This window comes from Triplophysa rosa, linkage group LG4 (assembly GCF_024868665.1).
Source record: "Triplophysa rosa linkage group LG4, Trosa_1v2, whole genome shotgun sequence".
Lineage (NCBI taxonomy): Eukaryota > Metazoa > Chordata > Actinopteri > Cypriniformes > Nemacheilidae > Triplophysa > Triplophysa rosa.
Window position 1 is genome coordinate 17202575 of NC_079893.1, and position 12662 is coordinate 17215236.

The 12662-nt window shown below is 36.2% G+C and overlaps 1 protein-coding gene across 1 annotated transcript; it reads right to left on the bottom strand.

Moving 5' to 3' along the window:
- Positions 1-1028: 1028 nt before the first annotated feature.
- Positions 1029-12662, bottom strand: pnpla4 (patatin-like phospholipase domain containing 4). Its single transcript, XM_057330760.1, has 7 exons — positions 12346-12662; positions 11155-11343; positions 10897-10991; positions 5163-5298; positions 4731-4796; positions 3706-3858; positions 1029-2576 (listed from the first exon to the last, which is right to left on the bottom strand). Exons 2-7 carry the CDS (start codon positions 11332-11334, stop codon positions 2445-2447), a joined length of 762 nt encoding a protein of 253 aa, XP_057186743.1. The 5' UTR covers positions 11335-11343; positions 12346-12662; the 3' UTR covers positions 1029-2444.

Sequence of the window (12662 nt, forward strand, 5' to 3'; positions counted from 1 at the left end):
TGCCCAGACACAGCCATGTCTCTTTTTATCAGTCGAATGAAGGAGAAACAGGCAGCTCTTTGTCCTCAGCTTTGACATAAATTGCTGTTAATTTGAGTCTGGCTTTGGCAGGGCTCCTGTGTTTTGTGTTTTTCCTCTAACCACTTTCAGCTTCCAACAGTTAAGCCCCAAACGATCATTAACTCAGCACTGACAAGGCCAGTCCCCACAAAGACCATAAAGAGACACTTCATTCACTGTGTCTGGCACCACAGTAACACATTTCAGGTATGTTGTTGTCACATAGGGACCACTAATTAGATTGGCAGATTATAGATGCTGTGAGTCCAAGTAAACACGTAAAACTTTGCTTATAGCAAGGCGATGAATGTAATACTACACTGGAATTAAATTGTTGAAACCCCAACAATAGGCTTGATATGGATGCAAAGCCTTGTTTTAACGAGAGATTCTGAATATTCAGTTCTAAAATATTCTGATTTTGGTCTTTCTCTCTCGTGGCAGATGTTCCTCAACACTTGTTAAGCATAAACTTTTATCTCATCTGCTATAATTGTAAGCACACACCTCTCTGGACATATATTAATCAGACACTTGGCACATTCTTCATCACTGAGCACTATTAGCTCTGCGTGCTGAAAACATGCTCCTTTCCATAAGGCATTTAATGAGAGTGATGGAGATAGTAACTATTTGCCACTCAGCAGTAATTCGCTTGCAATGTTTTTCACCCTTTCCCATGTAATTAACAATTAAGGGTTGTTCTGCCAGTTTTTTGTATAGCAAACGTGTTGTACCTGCAGCCAAATTCAGCCCCAGTGAGTGCTAATTTAATGTGCGCTGAAAATATTGAATATTTTTAATACAAAGTGCAGAAGTTTGACTTGTCTGTTTGTGTAGATGTCCCTACACGCTAAATTTAGTTGACGGTTTTCTGTGTGGCTTTATCGTGCTAGTACATCAACTATTTCATCAAAATCAATATCAATCTCCTTCATACAAAAAACACTTACATTTAATATTTCAACAACATTGTTATTTTATTTCTCCAACATTAACTCTGCTAACGCCAATGCAAAAATATTCTGTTTACATTAATTACTAATATTGCCATTGGTACATATTCAAGAAAATGTAAATCAAAATACCACAATTGAAAAATTATACACACATGCAAAATCCAACTGATTTGAAAACGATCATTATAAATGCTAAATAATGAATAATCCCAATATCAAGGGTTGTATAAATAGATCCAGTATATAGTCTATGCATAGTCAAATTCTAATTATATCAAACCATCCATTCAAAGTCACATCTAGCTGGAGTTAAAGAATAGCAATATTACATTCATACACTGACACTTAGGGAGCAGCAGTATCCAAAGTGCATTACTATGCTTTATTTCAAACAAGGTTTTCTTGCTTGCTCATCGTTCTGGATAAAAGCCATTGTCATTATTATAATTTAGTAATCCATACATATACATTATTATACATAACTGTTGACTTATGATTGAACGCCAAATTGAACACCTATTTGCATGAAAACTCAACTGCTTTTCTGTATTCTGGACTTCCAGTCTAAACACAAAAAGAAAACAAACGTGATCTGTATGCATAAGAACTACAAATCTGAACACACAAATTGAGATGCAAAATCTTCATAATGTTCATGGATTGACCCAATACAGCATGAACATCACTATTATACATTTTAAATTTATGTAGATGTTGCCACTGAGCTACAATGCACAATCTATCTATATAATTGATTGTAATGAAGGATAATGTAGAAGTGACAGATTACAAAAATATTTTTTGCACAAAAATATATTTTTGCGCACTAACCACTGATCAATCAATAAAATTGTTACTTAATTGGAGAAATAGCATGCAAATCTGTTCCATATAAATCTGCTCAATTTTCTCACAAAAAAAGGAGTTCTCTTATATGCTTCAGCTTTCTCCGCATTGCCACATCACAAATACCCACAACCCTCTCGCTGAGCTCAAACAGTCTCTCTTGTGGTTATACTTCAAAGGCTTCTTCTCCATGGTTGTCCTCAATGACCTGCCGAAACACCGCATTGATATGTGCAGCAAGTGTTAGCAAAAGAGGGAAAGTTGTTGGACTTGAGGTTGACAGGCTTAAAAGCCATTACGAACAGATTTCAACAAAAGACATGTTGGAAATATATTATTAGGTCATATTTAAAGTGCCCCAGGGCTCTGATGTGCAGTATAACTGATCTGTTTACAAAAATATCATTCAGCAAGTTGCAGACCAAAGTATTATTGTGGCACTCAACCACAGAAGTAAAAATATAGCCCTGCTTTGGCACAAAAAATGTTGGAAACTGGATGAAGAAAAGTTCATATTTGAAAATGCTGTCAATATGCCACAACGTAGATGTTCAAGATGTTAAGAACAACTAAAATCAACTACTGCATCCATCTTTCTTGCTCTAGAAAGCGAACAGCATCCTCGTATCCCTCTTGCTCCAGTTCTTTGAGTCTTGGCAATGAGGGAGGAAACAGGACCTGGTTCAGCCTTATGATGTTGTCCTTTGAGAACTGTGGGTGAAAACAGTTGACATTACCTCTTTTACATATCAGCACTTTTAGTTTTTTTATGTTTCTTTTTAAGTTAAAAGTTTAAATACTTTTTATAGTACTCATTGTGTAGATGAAAAAGATTTATACAAAATGTATACTTTGAATGTGCTGTAAATCTTATGAATAAAGGTACATAGTGCAAAATGCACAATTGTCTTCACTGTAAAAAACCCAACTCAAAAAAAGTTCAAACAACTACTTTTGTTGTGTTGGTTGAGCAAAAGTCCATGAAAAAGTTCACAGAACTTCTTTTAATAAGTTCATTCATTGTAACCAAACATTTTCTTCATTAACTTAAAAATATGAGTTGTGTGAAACATTCTTTGCAAGTTCACTCAAAAAGACCTCTATAAATGTAAAAAATGGAGTTACGTCAATGTACAATGAACAAACAAGAGTTTGAAAGTTCCCAAGATGCACTGCAGCATGTTCAATTCGGTGTTTCTTATTTGTTTTTCTTTTAAAGATTAGTGTTTTAGTTCTTGCTGGAATAATTTATGCTTTAATCTTGTTGTTACTGTTTGTTATCGGTTGTGTTTAGAGTTTTTTAATGAATGATGGTTTTTGATTGTTACCATGGTTGAGATTTGTGTGTTCAATGTTGATGTGTAAGTGCAGACCCAACGTAACTCAAACTGTTCAAGCAGTTGTTTGATCAAAGTTTACTCAAATTGTAGTAAAAGACAAAAATATTTGTTTATTTTTAAATAACCAATTTATATTCTTTATGTTCAGCCAACAAAAGTAATTTATGTTGTTCATTATGTAAACTTGACTATGTTGTGACAACTAATGACTTAAGCATAATTTGTTTGTACCTCTCAAGAAAACTAATAATCCTAAATTACCTCAATTATTTTTTGTATCTCCAATTACAGTACTTGTTTTAAGTCAGTACAACTAATAATCCTGAGTTATCCCAATGAATTATTTTTTGTATCTCCAATTCATTATTTTAAGTCAGTACAACTTCTATTTCAAAAAGTTGAGTGAACAAGAAAAAGCGAGGGGAAATTAGTACTAAGATTTTTTTTGTTGTGAAGGCTTAATTTTTTTTACAGTGTTTTAAAATGTGCTAAAAACATACCACAACACTCATGTTGGCTAGTCTCATGTAAAGATTGCTTCTCCCCTTATGAACTGGGCAAATATTCTGCCGGCCACAAAAGGGTGAAATTGTGATTGTACGTCCCACAGGAAGAATAGGAAGACTGTCTGTAAATCCTCCATCAATCCATTTCTATGAAAAATGACATTCTTAGATAACATACAGATGTGGCCATACCAAAGACATGCGTTTCTTTCATCAGTGTAAAAGCAGTTTTCTGCACCCACATGTTTGTCGACCCCTGAGTATTAAGTCTCCCTGAAATTTAAGTTGTGTGGCTTTACTGTAAGTAAAGTATGTTAGCTAGTGTGCTTCAAAACAATAACAAAATTCAAATCTAGAAAATAAACCTGATCAAAAATACATGCGCTAAAAAAGATCTAGAATTTTGATGAGATCATTCTGCACTTCAGCTTCTCATCAGGCTTCCTGTCCAATCAAATAACCTACTCTTTAGAATCTGAAGCGTCCTGCCTCTACATGCTAAAAGATTCAGAAGCTGCACCCACAATGAGTTACTTGTTGTACATTTCCTGTTTAGTGAATGGCACTGGAGATCAAAATATGCAAACAGTTAGACAGCTTTAACATTATAAACAGCACTTACGAGTAGAAGAGCAGACAAAAACAGGCGTCATGCACCAACAAAGTACACATCAGTGTTCTATCTGTAGTAACAGTTTTATAATCTAAATCTGTAAACTATTAGACAATTAGATTTGTTTTTACTGTGGCTGTCATAAACTGTAAAATGTGGCTCTGCAAGACTGTGAGACTACTGGTTATGTTAAAATGGGGCGGAGTTACTCAATATGACTTAAAAGTCGACTTAAAACAATATCCTGGCTTTGCAATGCCCTTAAATAGTGCCTGAGTTTTTGAAGCTTCAAATATCCATATCTATCTAAACAGTATAAAGCAGTTCTCAGAGCCAAAGACTATGAACCATTCAGAGTGTAGAGACTGTGTTTAAGCCAAGAGAACTGGTTGCATTAGACAGTTACCTGCCCTTGGAACTCCACTGACTTTACTCCAGCATAGATGGGCACAAAACAGCTGGCCAAGAGCACCTTTAGTAACAACAGTCATAACATATGAGTATAACGAATACAGATACTGTAGGAAGCTACAGAGAAAGTTAATAAAAACAAGGCAAAAAGAGAATATTGGAGAGTTTAAAATAACTATTTCTGTTTGATGTGAACATGTCAGCATGAAGAACCTCTGCAATTTGTTCTTTTTTTTCGTACACAAAACATATTAACAAACTCAACAGCAGCATCAATTTTCCAAAGCAGTAACTCTGTCTAGTGAAAGTGTTTATGATGTGGATAATTAAATAGGTTAGTTCCTTTTGGGTTTTGGGCACCAGTCCTGTAATTGAAAGATTATCTGTAGCTGAAAACAATTGTCTGTTGACCTGCTGGCTTGAATACCTGAACAAGGTCTTCCTTTGAGCTGAAACTGGACACCATACAGTTCTTGCGCGTCTTTGAGTTTGTTACTGAAATGTGGAGTCGTTCATTGGCTAACTGGTGGGCATCGGGCGGCAGAATCTCTTCAATGCCTCCCCTAGAGAAAAACCAAAGGACAGATGCTCATTTATCGTGTTTGCATAATTAACAACCTGAGTGAAAACTATTTTCCCCAACATCATATTGTAATTACACAATCTGCTGGCCAAACCGCTGAGGTAAGGCAGGAGGAATAAAGAAAGAAACATCCACTCAGTGTTCCATGCTGAAGATATTTCATCAACATGAATAAAGTGTACTATTCATTCCAAGATTATCATAAGCCCTCAGAGGTTCTTGCATATCACAGATGTTATTTTATTCCACAGAAAAAGAAAACTGCCTGCCATTTCATTTAATGCCAGCAGTATCAGCAATTTCACAAGAAGCATTGAGGAGGTGACACATTTGAACATCAAAATAGGACTATCTTCAGACCGTGCAAACCTCACTCTAGCAGAGCCAGGAACTGTTCTTAAAGATCTCGCCAGCTGTGTCAGGATGAATATGGCTGCTGTAAGACATGTGCAGCTGGGATGCAAAATTGATCAAAAAGATTTTCTGTACAGTATGTGTGAAACGAATGCGTTTTGGAGAGCATGCCAAAAAAACTCCAAGGTCAAGGTGTTTCCTCAATTATCTTAAAGGAAGAAAAATTATATGTTGTATTATAACTCAGACTGCATTATTCTTCAAGAAAGTCAGGATGCCTTGAGGGAGAGTAAAACATGGGGAAATTTTGTCTTGCCTCTGAAATATCCATTTAAGCTCAGTCTCTCGCTTCTACATAATTTTCCACGTCTACACACAAAACACACTGTGTAACATTGCTGTCTAAAATCATTAGATCATCTAAATCAACAACATGCATGCTAGACCCTATACCTACAAATCTACTGATAGAGATGCTCCCAGAAATTATAGATCCTCTTCTTAGTATTATTAACTCATCTCTGACATTAGGACATGTGCCTAAAGCATATAAGTTGGCTGTTATAAGGCCCCTTGTCAAAAAAACCCAACTCGACCCTAGAGAACTAGGGAACTACAGGCCTATATCGAATCTATCTTTCATATCTAAAGACCTGGAAAAAGTAGTTTCAACTCAATTATGCTCCTTCCTCCAAAGGAATGACATCAATGAAAGTCCAGTCTGGATTTAGAGCATGTCACAGTACAGATACTGCTCTGAACAGAGTTACAAATGATCTGCTATTGGCGTCTGACCAAGGCTGTATCTCGTTATTGGTGCTGCTAGACCTTAGTGCTGCATTCGACACCATTGACCACAGCACACTCCTACATAGACTCGAAAATTACGTCGGCATTAAAGGAATAGCTTTGAAATGGTTTAAATCTTATTTATCCGACCGTTTTCAATTTGTAGCAATAAACAATAACGTGTCACGCAAATTGCAAGTCCAGTACCGTGTACCACAGGGCTCAGTCTTAGGGCCTCTGCTCTTTGCATTATACATGCTACCTCTAGGAGATATAAAAAAGCGACACGGAGTTAGCTTTCACTGTTATGCTGATGATACTCAACTTTATATTTCCTCGAAGCCTCATGAAACACAGCAGTTCCATCGAATAATAGAATGCATAGTTGATATAAACAACTGGATGAGTAACAACTTGTTATTACTGAACTCGGACAAAACAGAAGTGTTAGTTATTGGACCGAAAACTGCTATATGTAACAACCAAGAATACTGCTTAACTATTGACGGATGTTCCATAAAACCCTCGTCGTCAGCAAAGAATCTTGGCATTCTATTCGGTAGTAATCTGTCATTTGAGAGCCACGTCGCCAACACCTGTAAAATTGCGTTTTTCCATTTTAAGAATATATCTAAACTACGTCATATGCTGTCAATGTCAGATGCAGAGAAGTTAATTCATGCATTTATGACATCAAGACTAGATTACTGTAATGCACTGTTGCCCTGCAGACTTATTACAAAAACTCCAACTGGTCCAAAACGAGGCAGCTCGAGTTGTTACACGTACAAAAAATTATGAACATATTAGCCCGGCTCTGTCAACCTTGCACTGGTTACCTATAAAGCATCGCGTTAACTTTAAAATCTTGCTTATTACCTATAAAGCCCTACATGGTTTAGCTCCTCAGTACTTGAGTGAACTCCTCTTGTATTACAGTCCTTCATGTGCATTACGTTCTCAGGCATCCTGTCAGTTGGTAACACCTAGAATTTGAAAATCAAGTGCAGGTGGTAGATCCTTTTCCTATCTAGCGCCTAAACTTTGACAGTATGTCTGCCTCCCGGACAGTGCAGGGAAGACTATTCCAGTTTAAATCTAGACTAAAGATGCATCTTTTTAATCTTGCATACACTACACTTCCATAATATAAATCCTCTGAGGGTTTAGGCTGCATTAGTTAGATCAACCGGAACCAAAAACACAACTGATGTACTTGTTGCATCAAAGAGTGCAGAACAGTACTCTACTCTCAGCCAGTCTTGTCTTATTGTTCCAAGGTTACCACATTGAGCAGGATGCAGTTCATGCCCAGACCTGATGGTAGAGCACAGAATGGAAAGCGGCGACCTGACAAGAGCTGAGATGATAGAGCTGGATAAAGAAGGACGCGGTCACTTGACACGTCTTCACCACAAAATGTCAAATGCTATTAGATTGTTAATGATAATCTTAAAACTATAATTTACCTTATTAGTAAGTTTATTTATTTTTATTTAGCCTTGTTGTGCAAGCCCTGTCAAGCTTGTGCAGAGACAGCAGCTTTTGCCAGAGGGGAACTGGAATCCCCTGGTTGGGCCTGGGTTCTCCTGAGGTTTTTTTTCTCGATTAGAGTTTTGGGTTCCTCGCCACCGTTTGCATACTGTTTTTTGCCTGCCTGGCCGGGGGGCTGCTTTAGAATTTTAAAGTTTTACTTAATATTGCATATAGGAATTTATAGTCTGTTATATTTGACCTGTGCTTCTCTCTCCTTTATCTTAAATGTGTGCTCTCACTGTGCGTGCGTGCGTGCTTGTCTGTGTACGTGTGTTTGCTTGCGCGGCCGTGTGTCTGCGCATCCGTGTGTGTGTGTCTATGTTTATGTGTGTTAGTACGTGTGCATATTGTGTGTGTGGAGTGTTTTGTATGTGGGTATGTCTGTCTTCTGTGTTTTCACCTTTTTCTTGTTTTTACAGGTACAACTTTAATTGTTTTGCTTATAGTCAACATGTCTCATGTACAGCTGCTTTGTAACAATGAAAATTGTAAAAAAGCGCTATATAAATAAAACTGAGTTGAGTTTCTATGTTAGTATCGGAGAAGGGCTTAATAGTCACAGTGGCCAACCCATCAACCCATTATATTTCAAACTCTTTCATGAAAATTACTGCAATAAAGAATGAAGCTTGTGCTTCACTGCACAGACTCATTAAAAAGAGAATGTACTCATTGAATATTCAACATTTTATTCATTCAGCAGCGACCCTGAAACAGTTTTACATATGTTTGTCACTATCCTTATCACAGTTTTCAAAATGTATGTTTCTAATCGTCTGATTAGACCCGTCTGTGGTATCCATTCATGATTTTGCTTTTAAAATGGTAATTTCTCTTTTCTCCCTAAATAAACACCGAAACCATTTGCTGGTTGTCATTTGAATTCCAATATTCTAGCTTTGATTCAGCTTTGCTTTCAGACTGTGAATCATTAGTGAACCAGGAGAGGGTATGGCCTAGTGCAGTAAAAATACATTTTCAATAAAATCAGAATAAAAGACACACATGCTCAGTGGTAAAAAAAAGCACTGGATTTGATTTGGTTCTGCTACAACACATGCAGGTGCTGGTCATATAAGACCAACTTTATGGAGATGCAGATTTCATTTTCCAACAGGACTTGGAACCTGCATACAGTGCCAAAGCTACCAGTACCTGGTTTAAGGACCATGGCATCCCTGTTCTTAATTGGCCAGCAAACTCGCCTGACCTTATCCCCACAGAAAATCTATGGGGTATTGTGAAGAGGAAGATGCAATATGCCAGACCCAACAATGCAGAAGAGCTGAAGGCCACTATCAGAGCAACCTGGCCTCTCATAACACCTGAGCAGTGCCACAGACTGATCTACTTCATGCCACGCCTCATTGTTGCAGTAATTCAGGCAAAAGGAGCCCCAACTAAGTATTGAGTGCTGTACATGCTCATACTTTTCATGTTCATACTTTTCAGTTGGCCAAGATTTCTAAAAATCCTTTCTTTGTATTGGTCTTAAGTAATATTCTAATTTTCTGAGATACTGAATTTGGGACTTTCATTAGTTGTCAGTTATAATCATCAAATTAAAAAAAATAAACATTTGAAATATATCAGTCTGTGTGTAATGAATGAATATAATATGCAAGTTTCACTTTTTGAATGGAATTAGTGATATAAATCAACTTTTTGATGATATTCTAATTATATGACCAGCACCTGTATGTGTGTAATCTTAAAATGTATGTTTCACAGCAATTGAAAACACTTCTATTATGCCAAATGGAACTCAGGAACTAAGAAATTGGACACCTAAAAAGAACAGTTGGAGCCTTTGTTGAATTACTAGATTAAATTACAAACACATTCTATTTTAAACCCATTGCATAGGCAGCAGGAAAAAAAATATTGTACCAACATAATAGTAGCAAATTAAGTGAGTTTTTCTAGCCTGTTGCTTTGCTATTAACTTCAAGGACTATAAAAAAACAGTGAAATTTCAGAATGTCTTTTTCCTTACACAAGCTGTTTAAGACAAAATACAGACTGACAATTAATTCATATTCAAATTGTAATACTCTAGTCATTCCGTACTAATCAACAAAATTTGATATATTTCCCGGCAAATTTTTTTGTTTTTTTTATCTTCACAGAAGTAAGACCAACATTAGTAGTGATGAAAGCCAAAATATTAAATGCCGCAATGAATAGTTGTGTGTGAATAGTTTTTAAGCAAGACCAACTTCAGTAGTGATGAAAGCCAAAATATTAAACGCCACCGATTAATAGTTATTAAGTAATCAATTAATTTGTAGAGGGAGGTAAAAATGAAAATTTTCCAATGAAATTTGAATATTAGAGTATATAGTAAAATAAATGTCGAAATTGTCACAATTGGCATAAAATGCATCAAGGATTGCATAAAAATTAACAGATTTACTAACAGATATACCGATCTCTGTGTAAAAATAAAATAATGACGCTGGTATATTTCTCATGTCATTTTTTACCCCCTCTAATAACGCTCCAAATTTCAGCTGAAAATTGTCATTTTTAATTCCCTCTACAAATTAATTGATTACTTAATAACTATTAATCGGTGGTGTTTAATATTTTGGCTTTCATCACTACTGAAGTTGGTCTTGCTTCTGCAAAAATAGAAAAAAAAATGAGCCGGGACCTCTGGTTGAGTTGACAGACACGTAATGACCCTAATGCAATTCAAAACAATTTGAAATCAGGTGAAAATAAAAACTAGCCAAGTAGATAGCCAAGTAGGACATCCAGTGCCTGAACAGTCCTACAGATTATAATTCTGTATGAGAATATAAGGTTATGGAAAGTCATGTGGGGTTAATTTTAATAATCTTTTTAATAAACTTTTTTTCCATTAGATAAAATAAAATAATTTAATTTATTTTACCGCAGTTCAAGCATGAAGTCATATCCTGGTGTCACTGCTCCAAAACTTTGACTTCTTACATTTCTGGCAAACCTATAGGTGAAATCTTTACAATGCTGTAAAACACAAACACACACGAACTCACAGATCTGTGCTGGGTGAATCAATACAATGTCTGTAATACTGTAGCAACAGGTTGCATACATACATATTAGTAATATAGGTGTTTTGGTGTATAAAATGTTGTTTCTGCTGTGCAATGGAAATTAATGGCTTCACCTGTAATTTATCAGGAGCAGTGATCATCACAGTGGCAGCTAAAGCACCAGCTGATGCCCCTGCACAGGCTTTTAAAGAGCAGAGCAGTTTATCTCCATGTCTCAGGACAGCCTCTATGACTCCCAAGTGATAAATTCCTAAAAACCCAGCCGCAGCGAATGACACATTCACCACAGTCATACCTGCATCCTGAAGACAAAGTTTTATTTTAGAAGGATGTTCCGAAATAATACTGAAATCTGTTTTAAAACGACATTATAAAGTATCAGGTTAGACAAGATCAAAAGTTGTTTTCAGCAGCAATTAAAAAATAAATAAACAAATTTAAGTTGTTTGCCTTTACTACTCAATAAACCGGCTTTCTGTTTATTTTACATAACTTACCCCATAAAGTTTGACAACATGAAACACATGTAGACCAGTGGAGTAGTCCTAACAAAAAAAAGTGGTGTACTAAACTATACAACCATAACCCCGACCTCAAATGGCCAAAAGACAGGGGTCAGTGTGTTCGTTTTATTTGTTTTTATAGTAAGGTAAGACAATTATTTCAGTTAAATATTTATGCATAATTCTTCACTTATGCTTTGAATATGAAGTTATAGAATTGGAAAAATGTTGAAAAAACAGGTCTATGCCAGTACTGTTGACCACAATACAATATGTTTTACAAAGCATCACATCTTTTTAACATATCACATATACAAGATTATGTAAAAACATATGAAAGATTTTACAGAATACAGATGTAACTTTGTCATCACTGCCAACTCTGTGTCAATACTTGTTAACAATTTAAGGGGAAGATATTAATGTATTAAGTAAACGTTGTGGTAAAAAAAACAGACTAAATTATTTTAAATGTAGAATCAACGTATAACGAGGTTTAAAACGACTGTAAAGGTAATGAGGATACAGAGAAAATGTAAGGATTCTGACTTGTGCTATTTTAAACAGGGGGGCTATGGAAGTGCTTTGATTCATTTCATCGCGTGTAATTTAAAAAAGCTAGTATTAAAAGTTGTGACAAATATCAAAGATTCGCGATGCACTGCAATATCATAAAGAGATAAAGCAGCGCAAGAGAACACGTGTAAATCTCTCTCGAGCCGGAGGCCCGGAACAGATGAGAGGAGCCACTGCCTTAATTAACCAGCTTTGACTAAAAGTGAGCAGTTTTATCAATATTACCTGACAGCTTCAGCTGGACTCTTTTAGTCACTGACAGTACGAACTCGCTGGCGCGTTGCCAACACTGAAGATGATGCGCTTGACGTGGTTGTCGGAGGCGGGGCCGCAAGAAATATTGTGAGTTTTCTTAAGAAATGCACCAATTGTATGAATGAATTGTGAACGCGATACAGTTAAAGGGTAAGCAACCACAAAAGCAGCTTGGAGACGTTAAACAGGAGAACAAGTGGGTATACTCTAATATAGAGCTTTAGAAGTCGTTATACGCAAACAGCGCTGTGGAAAAAGTAAGCATACGGTCTATGTGTGCGTATGGC